Below are 13,694 nucleotides of genomic sequence, written 5' to 3'. Positions count from 1 at the left end.
TGCAGTCGCAAAAACCATCAAGCACTATGATGAAACTGGCTCTCACGAGGACCACCACAGGAAGTCCCAGAGTTACCTCACCTGCAGAGGATAAGTTCATTAGTTACCAGCTTCAGAAATTGCAGTCCATATAAATTCTTCACATAGTTCAAGTAACAGACACATCTCAACATCAACTGTTCAGAGTAGACTGAGTGAAGCAGGCCTTCATGGTCAAATTGCTGCATAGAAGCCACTACCAAAGGACACCAATAAGGAGGAGAGACTTGCTTGGGCCAAGAAACACAAGCAATGGACATTAGACCCGTGGAAGTCTTATTTTGGTCTGGGGTTTTTGGTTCCAACCGCCGTGTCTTTGAGACGCAGAGTAGGTGAACGGATGATCTCTGCATATCTCTGCATATGTAGTCACCACCGTGAAGCATGGAGGTGGTGTGATGTGGGGGTGCTTTGCTGGTGACATTGTTGCCGACTTATTTAGAATTCAAAGCACAGTTAACCAGCATGAATACCACAGCATTCTGCAGTGATATGCCATCCCATCTGGTTTGTGCTTAGTGGGACCATTTTTTTTCAACGGGACAATAACCCAACACACCTCCAGGCTGTGTAAGGGCTATTTGACCAAGAAGGATAGTGATGGAGTGCTGCATCAGATGACCTGGCCTCCACAATCACCTGACCTCAACCCAATTGAAATGGTTTGGAATGCAGAGTGAAGGAAAAGCAGCCAACAAGTGCTCATTATTTGTGGGAACTCCTTCAAGACAGTTGGAAAAGCTTTCCAGGTGAAGCTGGTTGAGAGCATGCCAAGAGTGTGATAAGCTGTCATCAAGGCAAAGTGTGGCTACTTTGAAGAATCTAAAATCAAAAATATTTTGATTTAACACTTACTACATGATTCCATATGTATTATTTCATAGTTTGTCTTATTCTACAATGTAGAAAAAAAAAGAAAAATAAAGGAAACCCCTTGAATGAGTAGTTGTCCAATATTTTGACTGGTACAGTATATCTACAGTAATAAGACAGATCCTGCTCCTGTTGCCAGTTTGAGTCCTTGTTTAATAACCTGATTAGGGCCCGGCGGGAAACAGAATTTGTCATACGGTCCTTCTCATCTCTGGATTTACGGTATTACAGGTTTATTTACACAAGGGTCGCAAAAACCGCTAACACGTCTATTGGGTGTCTACCAGAATGCTAACAAAATTAGCATACGTAATATCGAATATCCACGGAGGCTGCTATCTAAAAATGCTAATGAGCCTAAACGAGCAAATGTGAACGAGACATTGTGCAAATGAACAAAGTTTTGTCGCATGCTTGTCTGAAGGAAGAACTGTACTGTCTCTGAAGCAGCATGTGTAATCGCGGTGCCTGTGTGGAGTCGCTAGGGCGTCTTGAAGGAGTTCCCACATATAATCAGCACTTGTTGGCTGCTTTTCCTTCACTCTGCTAGAAGAGAGGAAATAAACGCAAGGAAATCAAGCAGTGGCAGATGTACACAACTCATCCAACGGGCATTAATTTCGCAAACACCTCAGAAAGCGAACACTATGATACCCGTCACATTATTTCAGTCAGTTTCTTAGATAACTATCAAGTTAAACTTAAGGGTCGCGTTAATGCAGAAATGTTTTTCACGCAATAAAAATAAAATGCATAATAAATAACTTGCTGCGTTTGGAAGCGCAGCTCTAAGATGCTTCTTGTAATTTCTGCTCGTCATCAGACTAATTTCATGCTTCAGTTGCATTTCTCCACTCAGATGCAAATTCACAAACAGGCATTCTGTCAGCAGACAACGCTCTGACTGAAGGAAGTGGAGCTACTTTTCTCTTGTACTTTTCTTGGTGTAGCCAGCCTACTTTTCTCTGGTAAAATTAGACTACCTTTAAAATTATTATTTTTTAAAACCTTTAGGAAATGTAGCCTGCTACATTATTTCTATGATAAACATGAGCAATATGATGGCCATGCAAAAACATTAAGCTTATTTACTCGTGTGGCTTCCAACCATATAGCGTTGCACTTCTGTTATCTGATGAAAATGAAGCTATTTTCTACTTATTGTTTTGCACTGTTTTATATGAAGGAAAACTATAGTTGCACGTCCCTGAATTATTTTTATTGAAGCAAAAAAACTGTTGACTTTCAATATAAAACGCGACCCAAGTCAATACACAGCTGGACTCTGCTCCCGCGGTGTCCCTTTGTGCTATTTGCAAACAAACACGTGACTGGCTCAACCGTTCTGGAGAACTAAGGTAAGCTTCATAATGTGACAAGTGAAATGAAGAACGCGATCAGTTTTATGTCCTAACGTGTTGCACAAGTTTACTGCATTCATTCTGAACAAAAATATAACCGCAACAATTTCAAAGATTTTACTGACTTAGTACATAAGGAAATCCAGTCATTTGCCCCCAAAAAATCATTAGGCCCTATTCTATGTATTTCACTTGCCTGGGAATACGGATATGCACCTGCTTGTCACAGACAGCTTTTGCCTCATGCAGCGGTACACATCTCATTTGCATTGATCAGTCAGTTGATTGTGGCCTGTGGAATGTTGTCCCACTCCTTCAATGGCTGTGCGAAGTTGCTGGATATTGTCAGGAAGTGGAATATGCTGGCGTACACGTCGATAGAAAAGATCCCGAACATGCTCAATGGGCGACATGTCTGGTGTGTATGCGGGCCATTGAATAACTGGTACATTTTCGTCTTCCAGGAATTGTGTACAGATCCTTGCGACATGTGGCTGTGCATTATCATGCTGAAACATGAGGTGATGTGGGCGGATTAATGGCGCGACAATGGGCCTCAGGAACTCATCACGGTATCTCTGTGCATTTAAATTGCCATAGATAAAATGCAACTGTGTTCATTGCACGTAACTTATGCCGGCGTATACCATAACACCACCGCCAACATAGGGCACTCTGTTCACAACGTTGACATCCGCAAACCGCTTGTCCACACGACTCCATACACGTGGTCTGCGGTTGTGAGGCCGGTTGGATGTACTGCCAAATTCACTAAAACATGGTAAATAAATTAACATTAAATTCTCATTCTCTGGCAACCGCTCTGGTGGATATGCATGCAGTCAGCATGCCAATTGTAAACTCCCTTAACTTGAGATATCTGTGGCATTGTGTTGTAACAAAACTGCTCATTTTAGAGTGGCCTTTTATTGTCCCCAGAACAAGTCACACCTGTGTAATGATCATGCTGTTTAATCAGCATCTTGATATGCCACACCTGTTAGGTTGTTGGCAAATACTCACTAACAGCGATGTGAACACATTTGTGCACAGAATTTGAAATGAATACGCTTTTTGTTTGTATGGAACATTTCTGCCATTTTTTATTTCAGCTCATGTAACATGGGACGAACACTTTACATGTTGCGTTTGATATATTTTCCCAGTATAGTTGATTTTATTTAAATACATAGCGTCTGTCTATATGGTCAAATACACGTTTAAAAATATCGACCTGTTCTTTCGATTGCTCTCGGTCGACCTATAATTTTTGTTGTTGTCTAGGACAGCCCTAGTCATGAGCCCGTTAAACAGCCGCCATTACATTAATAATGCAACATGTTTAGTGACAACCTATAGTAGAGTTGAAAATGCGATGGAAATCTTTTTTTCTTTTTTTGCACCACGTCATCACGCAACTTTTATCAGCAACAAGTCAATTTGGATGGAAAAGCATCTGGTTTAATTTTGTAATTTAAAAAAAAAGTTATTTATGCAGCTTTTAGAATATTCACATGAAAATCTGTCGCCAAGGACACATAGCTACTGATTTATTATTTCCCCACCTAGAAAATCCTACAAAATTATTGCCTGAACGTCTCAATACCTTTTCTGATGCATTTCAAAAACCACACTTCCTTCAGTTTGAAATGCTTTTGAATGTACTGTCAGGCTGATGTGTAATAAACGGAAACATTTGCCGTTTGGCAACCCGTGCCCTAGTCACTGTTACCTAGGGTGGGGTTTTCGAGACTAGATACATATGAACCCAGGTCTGTCAGTGCCTTATTGGGCTCCCGGGGGGCGCAGCAGTCTTAGACACGGCAGTGCTAGAGACGTCACTACAGTCCCTGGTTAGAATCCAGGCTGTATCACATCCGGCCGTGATTGGGAGTCTCATAGGGCGGCGCACAATTGGCCCAGTGTCGTCGGGGTAGGCCGTCATTGTAAATAAAAATGTGTTCTTAACTGACTTGCCTAGTTAAATAAAGGTAAACAATAATGTATTGTTTTTTTATTTGCTGTCATTCCTTTCTATTTCCAGTTCTACCTGCCACCATGTCGCTGGAAGCACCAGACATGGGCCACGATCCTGCACCAGACATGGGCCACGATCCTGCACCAGACATGGGCCACGATCCTGCACCAGACATGTCCCCAGAACTAGCTGCAGATTCCGCTCCAGTCCCAGAATTAGCCCCTGAGCTAACAGCAGATACAGCCCCAGAACTAGCTGCAGATTCAGCTCCGGTCCCAGTAATGAATCCAGGTTGTAAGATCATGACATTCCGGCCCACCATGGAGGAATTCAAGGACTTTGCCAAATACATTGCCTACATGGAGACTCAAGGAGCACACCGCGCAGGCCTGGCGAAGGTACACACACATCAGGACAGTTCAGTTTAAATTGCCAAACACTAATAATTCATCCTTGTATTGTTATTGCCTCTCCATCTCACTTGGTCACGGTTGTCTCTTTTCCCTTTCTTTCACTCTCGCCCCCTCACATCCTCTCTCACTCACCTACTTTCACATTTCCTCCCTCCATCCTGCCCTTCTTCTTGCAGGTGATTCCCCCCAAGGGCTGGAAGCCACGGAAGTCATATGACGTCATTGAGGAGATGACGATCCCTGCTCCCATCATGCAGGTGGTGACGGGCCAGTCAGGCCTCTTTACCCAGTACAACATCCAGAAGAAGTCCATGACTGTGGGGGAGTACCGCCAACTGGCCAACAGCAGAAAGTAGGACCTCACATCACCCAGCTACCAGACATTCTACACCCATCGAGACCCGTTCAGAATAATGAGGAAGATACATTACTGTTATGATCAGAGACAGTTTTTTTTCACAGTGAAAACTAAAGAATAATTTATTCTCCCAGTTAATTTTTTTAACATTTTTTGTAGTTTAAAAAAAAGTTTTATATAAAATGTTTTCTTTCCCAATCACAGCAATTTAGTTTACCACAGTTATGAAGAGTTGACACCATTACAAATGGCACAGTACGATTGTGAACCTTTGATTTATCACTTTTCCATTGATATTATTGTGTTGCCTTTTTCATCGCCTGTTTCACTGCCTTTCCCATTTAATATCTGTCTGGTGAACTATAGACCTCTCTCCCCTCCACTCCCAGGTACTGCACTCCCCGACACAAGGACTTTGACGACCTGGAGAGGAAGTACTGGAAGAACCTCACCTTTGTATCTCCAATCTACGGGGCTGACGTCAGCGGCTCCATCTATGACTCCGTAAGTCAGCCCAGGAACAAGCCTTGCTTATTAGACATGCAGACCTGCGAACATGCATGCATTTTGCGTACCAAATACGCAATTCTCTGGCCATGTACGATCCGAGTTAAAAGTACGCGTAAATGAAATTGGGCTGATACATATATTTTTCATAAAAAATAAATCCACTGAGTAAATCTAATATCCAAATTCTCGAGCTGCAACACACAGACATGTACAGAGTTTTTATCAACGGACATGGAGATGAATATAATTGTTAAACTAGCTACCCCATGTCTGCCCCTCCTGTTGTCATACTGAGTTTGCCCACTGTCAGCTGTACGTGAACACGAACAAATCCCTTTTTGACTCCGTGTGTTGTGGAAAGGTAAACACTAATTGTTTCAAGTTCATGTTAGGGAACATAAGATGAACGCTCAGTGGGCTCTAAAATGGCAGCAGTTCACTCGCATTTGCTAGTGAAAGAAATGAAATGCAAATATGAGAAATAACTGGTCGTGTTTGTGCGAGTGTGATATACATTTAATTTCGCATCCATTAGTTGGATTTTCCACTTAACATTACGAGGATCACGCAACCTGATAGACTGAAACTGTAATTATTATCCACGTCACAAAAAGCATTACAAAAGTATAATCAAAAATAAATATGAACGTCTTGGCGGGGGCGGGGGGGCCCAATTGAGTTCCTGCGTCTGGTACTCTTAAAAAGTTGGACAGGGTTGGCAGGGCTGCACATGGATTGTGCACATTAGTAACGTATTTCTTATAGTGCTTCAAATAGTGCTTACCTCCCTGTTACTGTTTTCTTCTGTTTCACGCCATCTGAACACGACCCTGGCTTCGCTATACAGTGCATTCGGAAAGTATTCAGACTCCTTAACTTTTTCCACGTTTTATTATAAAATGGATTAAATAGTCCCCCCCCCGTCAATCTCAAACAATACCCCATAATTTTTTTTTTGCAAGTATTCAGACCCTTTTTACTCCGTACTTTGTTGAAGCACCTTTTGGCAGCGATTACAGCCTCGGGTCTTCTTGGGTATGACTCTACAAGCTTGGCACACCTATATTTGGGGAGTTTTTCCCCATACTACTCTGCAGATCCTCTGAAGCTCTGTCTGGTTGGCTGGGGAGCGTCGCTGCACAGCTATGTTCAGGTCTCTCCAGAGATGTTCGATCAGGTTCAAGTCCGGGCTCTGGTTGGGCCACTCATGGACATTCATAGACTTGTCCCTAAGCCACTCCTGCGTTGTCTTGGCTGTGTGCTTCGGGTCATTGTGCTGTTGGAAGGTGAACCTTGGCCCCAGTCTGAGGTCCTGAGCACTCTGGAGCAGGTCTTCATCAAGGATTTTTTTTAAATCCTTTTTTATTTAACATTTTATTTAACTCGGCCATTGGTTAAGAACAAATTCTTATTTTCAATGACGTCCTAGGAACAGTGGGTTAACTGCCTTGTTCAGGGGCAGAACAACACATTTGTACCTTGTCAGCTCAGGGATTCGATCTTGCAACCTTTCGGTTACTAGTCCAACACTCTAACCACTAGGCTACCCTGCCGGATCTCTCAGTACTTTGCTCCATTCATCTTTCCCTCAATCCTGACTAATCTCCCCTTCCATGCCACTGAAAAACATCTCCACAACAATCTTGCTTTCATCAGACCAAAGAATCTTGTTTCTCATGGTCAGAGTCCTTTAGGTGCCTTTTGGCAAACTCTAAGCAAGCTGTCATGTGCTTTTTACTGAGGAGTGTCTTCCACTCTACTATAAAGTCTTGCTTGGTGGAATGTTGCAGAGATGGTTGTCTTTCTGGAAGGTTCTCCAATCTCCACAGAGGAGCTCTGAGTGACCATCGGGTGATTGGTCACCTCCCTGACCCAGGCCCATCTCCCCCGATTGCTCAGTTTGTCCTGGTAGCCAGCTCTAGAAAGAGTCTTGCTGGTTTTAAACTTCTTCCATTTAAGAATGATGGATGCCACTGTTCTTGGGGACCTTCAATGCTGCAGAAATGTTTTGGTACCCTTCCCCAGATCTGTAGCTCGACACAATCCTGTCTCGGAGCTCTATGGACAATTCCTTCGACCTCATGGCTTGGTTTTTGCTCTGGCATGCACTGTCAACTGTGGGACCTTATATAGACAGCTGTGTGCCTTTCCAAATAATTTCCAATCAATTGAATTTACCACAGTCGGACTCTAATGAAGTTGTAGAAACATCTCAAGGACGATCAATTATTTTTTACTAAATTAGCAAAAAATGATAACCTGTTATCGCTTCGTCATTATGTGTGTAGATGGAGGACATTTTGTATTTAATCCATTTTAGAATAAGGCTGTAACTTAACCAAATGTGGAAAAGGGGAAGTGGTCTGAATACTTTAAGAATGCACTGTAGTTACAAATGGTGTGGAATTCCTTAGTACCCGACAGTAACACCTGTTGAGAAGTTTTAATTAAAAATAGCTGAAATATCATGTCTTCATGTGATGTGGCCTTGATACCATCTGGTGGTGAACATGTATTACTACATGACCTTGAACATCAATGGCAATCTTAGTCCTCATAGTAGTATAGCTATGTTATTCACTGGTATAAGACTAGCTGAAGTGCAATTGTGACAAACAAACAGTTTAACTCCATGTCTATAGGCATGGCTTTTTTTCAGTCAATTTATTTGGTAAATGTAGCCAATATGCTTTCATTGGGTCACCGTATTCACCCCCCCTCCTCTGTCTGTGTGTTTCCAGGAGATCAGTGAGTGGAACATTGGCCACCTGAACACGCTGCTGGACATGGTGGAGCAGGAGTGTGGCATTGTGATCGAGGGGGTGAACACTCCCTACCTGTACTTTGGCATGTGGAAGACCACCTTCGCCTGGCACACAGAGGACATGGATCTCTACAGTATCAACTACCTCCACTTTGGAGAGCCCAAGTCCTGGTCAGTGGCTAGATTTGTCTTTTTAGTTCTTTGCATCTCTGTCTCTCACTGTCTCACTGTCTCTGCATCTCTGCTCACTTCAAAATATACATACAATTACTTCTGTAGGTCATTTAGCACTTGTTTTGGGGGATTTCAACACATTACTCATGGTTCTCTATTTTATGTGACAGCTTTTTGCTGCAATTGTATCTACATAAAAAATTGCATCTACATGGCAAGCCGAAATCACTCCTTGATTTCAGGATCTGGACAGGCTTTCGGCAGCTGCTTCTCCTAGCATCTATCATCTACATGTATAAAGCTGAAAGTGAGTTAAGGAGACTGTCCATGTACTTCTGTACTTAAACAGGTGGTCACTGGAGGACGGTCTAGACCGATGGTCACCAACCTTTTTTTGAGTCAAGGTCGCTTTCTGAGTCAAAATGCAAACTGAGATCTACCACTACGATTTTATTTTAAAAACATGACTTAAAAACGAAAGTGTGTGTAACTAATCTAATTCACATCCAAATGGCAATATAGATCTGTGCAATATCCATATCTCGAGATCCATATTGTGTGCACTATTTTGAAACGCCACTTGGCCGTGAGTAAAGTCCAGTTTTATAGTGTCCGCTGCTTGTCGTCTCTCTCCCCCTCTCCTCTCGCAGCCCTGCCCCTATGTGTATTTTCTGTGAATATGAGTGTTTCCTACAAGCAACCTTAAATTGTCCAGGGCCAACCATCCCATCACTCGTCGCTAGGTAGCAGTAGTGCTCTTCAAACACCTCTCTCCCCCGTCGTTTTCTTATTCATCTTGTAATACGACCCCCCCCCCCCCCCGTCTTCACTCTGCATCCAATTCTATTTCTTACCGTTTATAGCTCTCCCAACACTGAATCACATAAAGAGCCTCAATTTGTCAACACACCTCCATCAATTTCTTCAACCATTTCACTTGGAAGCGAATAGGAAAAGCAGCACTACTGCATAGGCCCTTTCGGTATCTCACACTCAAGGGGTTCATCCCAGATGGCACCCTATTCCCTATATAGTGCACTACTTTAGACCAGAGCCCTATGCCACCCTATTCCCTATATAGTGCACTACTTTAGACCAGAGCCCTTTGGGCCCTATATAGGGAACGGGGTGCCATTTGGGACGTAGGCTTAAACTAACAGCCACTCCTGGCTAAATGAGTCGCACAGCAGCAAGGTAATGGTGGTAGATAAGGGTATCGACAGAATGCTAATGGAGGGAGACGCTTCGTCAAAGTATCAGTAACGGTGGTGATCTTACCTGGCAACCTTGGTCTCTCTCTCTCTCTCTCTCTCTCTCTCACGCTCTCTCTCTCTCCTTCAATCTCTCCATGGTCTCGCTGGGTGACTAATTACCCACTCCGCCATCAATCAAGGATTGATCTTCTCTTGTTATTTTAACCTGTAGGTTTTCACTCCAACCCTGTTCCTGGAGAGCTACCCTCCTGTAGGTTTTCACTCCAACCCTGTTCCTGAAGAGCTACCCTCCTGTAGGTTTTCACTCCAACCCTGTTCCTGAAGAGCTACCCTCCTGTAGGTTTTCACTCCAACCCTGTTCCTGAAGAGCTACCCTCCTGTAGGTTTTCACTCCAACCCTGTTCCTGAAGAGCTACCCTCCTGTAGGTTTTCACTCCTACCCTGTTCCTGAAGAGCTACCATCCTGTAGGTTTTCACTCCAACCCTGTTCCTGAAGAGCTACCATCCTGTAGGTTTTCACTCCAACCCTGTTCCTGAAGAGCTACCATCCTGTAGGTTTTCACTCCAACCCTGTTCCTGAAGAGCTACCATCCTGTAGGTTTTCACTCCAACCCTGTTCCTGAAGAGCTACCATCCTGTAGGTTTTCACTCCAACCCTGTTCCTGAAGAGCTACCATCCTGTAGGTTTTCACTCCAACCCTGTTCCTGAAGAGCTACCATCCTGTAGGTTCTCTCTCCAACCCTAATCGAGCACACCTTATTCTAATAATTAGCTGGTTGATGAGCTGAACCAGGTTAGTTACAACAGGGGTTGGAGTGAGAACCTACAGCAGGGTAGCTCTCCAGGAACAGGTTTGTAGAGCCTTGGTTTAAGCTATATGTTTTATATGACTGTAGTCATACACACAACACATTTCCCTGGAAAGTTTGTATTTTCCCCCCATCTCCCCTCCATTAGAACTAGAAAAGACTCCAGCCAGAACAGGCTTGATTTTGAAAATACTTGTCTTATGACACAGTAGCCTACTAAAGCAAGAGTTTTCATTTGAAGATATCCTATCCTTATATTGCTGGTGCTGTCATTTGACAAGTAGAAATGGCCATTTATAATGTAGGAATTAGAGGGAGGTTTTCATGATGGAATGAGAACAAGGGGCTCTGAACTGAGCCAGGCCTCACTTGCTGTGCTCATTACTACACAGGCAGGCTTTTCTCTCTCTCTCACTCTCTCTCCTTTCTTGACCTCTTGCTTTCTCTCTGTTTTTGATTCTCTCTGATTTGCTCTGTCCCTTCCTCCTCACTCCCTTGGAGGTCCCCTGCACCTGTTCAGCTCAGAGGGAAGCGTTCTATTTTTCTTTTCTTCCTCGCATTTAGTCTCTCCCCTCCCGTTGCTTTTAAACCTCTCACTCAGTGGGTGGCCTGTAGTACCTGCGCTGACTCTGAGTGTACCAATCAATACCAGCATCAGTGTTTGTGTACCTGAGCCTTCACTTCCACTCTCCCACATTCTCCTCTTTTCCTATTTGTCTGTCTCTTTGGATTTGTGTGTGTTTCGGCGAGTGTGCGCGCGTTGTATTTGTGAGTGTGTTTGTGCGCGGTGTCTGTGCGTGCACGTGGTGCGGGCGTGAGCTGTTGTGTGTAAGCGGTGCGTAAAGTGTGTGTGCGTGAGGTGTGTGAGGGGTGCGGTGTGTGTACGAGCTGTGTGTGTACGAGCTGTGTGTGTACGAGCTGTGTGTGTGCGTGAGCGGTGTGTGTGCGTGAGCTGTGTGTGTGCGTGAGCGGTGCGTATACATGTGTGTGAGCGTTGCGCGGGTGTGTGTGAGCGGCGTGCGCGTGAGAGCGGCGTGCGCGTGAGAGCGGCGTGCGCGTGAGAGCGGCGTGTGTGAGAGCGGCGTGCGTGAGCGGCGCGGCGCGCGCGTGTGAGCGCGCGCGTGTGAGAGCTGTGCGTGTGTGAGAGCTGTGCGTGTGTGAGAGCTGTGCGTGTGTGAGAGCTGTGCGTGTGTGAGAGCTGTGCGTGTGTGAGAGCTGTGCGTGTGTGAGAGCTGTGCGTGTGTGAGAGCTGTGCGCGTGTGAGAGAGCTGTGCGTGTGTGAGAGCTGTGCGTGTGTGAGAGCTGTGCGTGTGTGAGAGCTGTGCGTGTGTGAGAGCTGTGTGTGAGAGCGCTGTGCGTGTGAGCTGTGTGTGAGCGGTGTGCGTGCGGTGTGCGTGTGAGCGCGTGAGAGCGGTGCGTGTGTGAGAGCTGTGTGTGAGCGGTGAGCGCTGTGCGTGTGAGCGCTGTGCGTGAGAGCGGTGCGCGTGTGAGAGCTGTGTGTGAGCGGTGTGCGTGTGTGAGCGGCGCGTGAGAGCGGTGCGCGTGTGAGCGGTGCGTGTGTGAGAGCTGTGTGAGAGCGGTGCGCGTGTGAGCGGTGCGTGTGTGAGAGCTGTGTGTGAGCGGTGTGCGTGTGAGCGGTGCGTGAGTGTGAGAGCTGTGTGTGAGTGGTGTGTGAGAGTGGCTTTCCCTCTTACATATGCCCCTGTGAGGAAAAGTAATCTTCCCTTTTCACTCGTTAAAAGTACATTTACTCACTTGGATGCACCCCACAACTCTGTTTAACCGTGAATGTGTGTGTAGTGGGGAGAACATTCAAACAGTGTACACACACTTCTTCCCCCTCTTTTTTTGGGAAATTGAATCATTTTCACTTTGGGGGTAATTACAGTATGTTAAACTGTGTGCAAGGAGCTGTTACCCCCCCCGTGCAGCCACTGTGAAATTAACTCCATTCCCCTCCAACTCTGCTGCCATCTGTCATTACCCCCCCCGCAAATAATCTGTTGTCAGATGCTGTAAACATTGCCCGGTGGTTTGCAGAGAGTAAGAGAAACTGCTGAAAATGAACATCTTAAAATTGCATTGACTCCATTTATTATGCAGAGTGGGAGTCCTTTATGGGTTCATTGTTCACTTAATTTTATAGATTTATCAGGTGTTAGATGACTCTCGCTGTTTTTGTGTCTCTTCCGGAAGGATGGAGATGTCAGTGCCACAGTATTGTTGCATTGGAAGTGTTTTATGAATGAAGACAACTGGCAATAGTTAAAATTGCCTAATCAATTATATTGATGTCAATGGATGTTTTCCATCCGCTTGCATTGTGAATCTGAAACCTTTTTAGAAGGCCTTGACGGGTACGTTTCCCTAAGACGACTTAAAGATCCTCTTTTAGCACTAAGGTTATCTTGGTAGGCCGTTGACGAACGATTATCTTAAAGTTAAAATGGTTGTTTTTTGGGGGGAAACTCGACCAAGACCAGGAGAGAATGGAGAGATGATATGACCAGTCTTGTCTGTTAAACTACTGTGTGTGTGTGTTATTGAGCTACATCTTGAAGACTGCGTTGACACGCAACACCACAAGCCTATGTGTTGCAAATCAACTGGCTTGGCTGTGTAGCTCAGCAAAACTGAGATGAGTTGAGCAGCCGTGAACAACCGTATTAAAACACTGATATACTGTGATTCATTTTGGAGTTTATTCAACAGGATATTGATTTGGGATATTAAACGTTTTCATGACTTTGGTTCCCTTGGTAACCCTGCTGTGTTGCAGGTTAGTTTTTAGGGTCAAATTCCAAATGTCGCTTACACATTTCTATATGCCCTTTCCCATATTCTCCCTACTCTAACACGGAACCCCAACCGGCTGCGCGCGTGCGCTATCGTGCATAAATACATTCCCCCCCACACCAAACCCGATCACGACATGCAGGTTAAAATATCAAAAACTCTGAACCAATGACATTAATTTGGGGACAGGTCGAAAAGCATTAAACATGTATAGCAAGCTAGCTAGCTTGCACTTGCTAGCTAACGTTAACTTGTCCTATTTCGCTAATGTGCTGTTGCTAGCTAATTTGTCCTGGGATATAAACATTGAGTTGTTATTTTACCTGAAATGCACAAGGTCCTCTACTCCGACAATTAATCCACACATAAAAAGGCCAACCGAATCGTTTCTAGTCATATCTCCT

The 13,694-nt window shown here is 44.6% G+C and overlaps 1 protein-coding gene across 5 annotated transcripts in view; it reads left to right on the top strand.

Moving 5' to 3' along the window:
* LOC112252020 (lysine-specific demethylase 4B-like) overlaps positions 1 to 13,694 on the top strand; it is an 85,095-nt gene that overhangs the window by 1,891 nt on the left and 69,510 nt on the right. For 4 of the 5 annotated variants that reach the window (XM_042322952.1, XM_042322954.1, XM_042322955.1 and 1 more), the window contains exons 1-5: positions 2,669 to 2,691; positions 4,318 to 4,649; positions 4,841 to 5,016; positions 5,412 to 5,526; positions 8,274 to 8,467. In XM_042322952.1, the coding sequence (XP_042178886.1) occupies positions 2,676 to 2,691; positions 4,318 to 4,649; positions 4,841 to 5,016; positions 5,412 to 5,526; positions 8,274 to 8,467 (833 nt within the window). In that variant the 5' untranslated portion in view covers positions 2,669 to 2,675. Of the gene's footprint in view, positions 1 to 2,668; positions 2,692 to 4,317; positions 4,650 to 4,840; positions 5,017 to 5,411; positions 5,527 to 8,273; positions 8,468 to 13,694 lie in introns of those variants that run through there. The other variant, XM_042322953.1, reaches the window with a different exon arrangement.

Source organism: Oncorhynchus tshawytscha, linkage group LG06 (assembly GCF_018296145.1).
Source record: "Oncorhynchus tshawytscha isolate Ot180627B linkage group LG06, Otsh_v2.0, whole genome shotgun sequence".
Taxonomy (NCBI): domain Eukaryota; kingdom Metazoa; phylum Chordata; class Actinopteri; order Salmoniformes; family Salmonidae; genus Oncorhynchus; species Oncorhynchus tshawytscha.
This window is presented reverse-complemented; position numbering and strand designations above follow the sequence as displayed.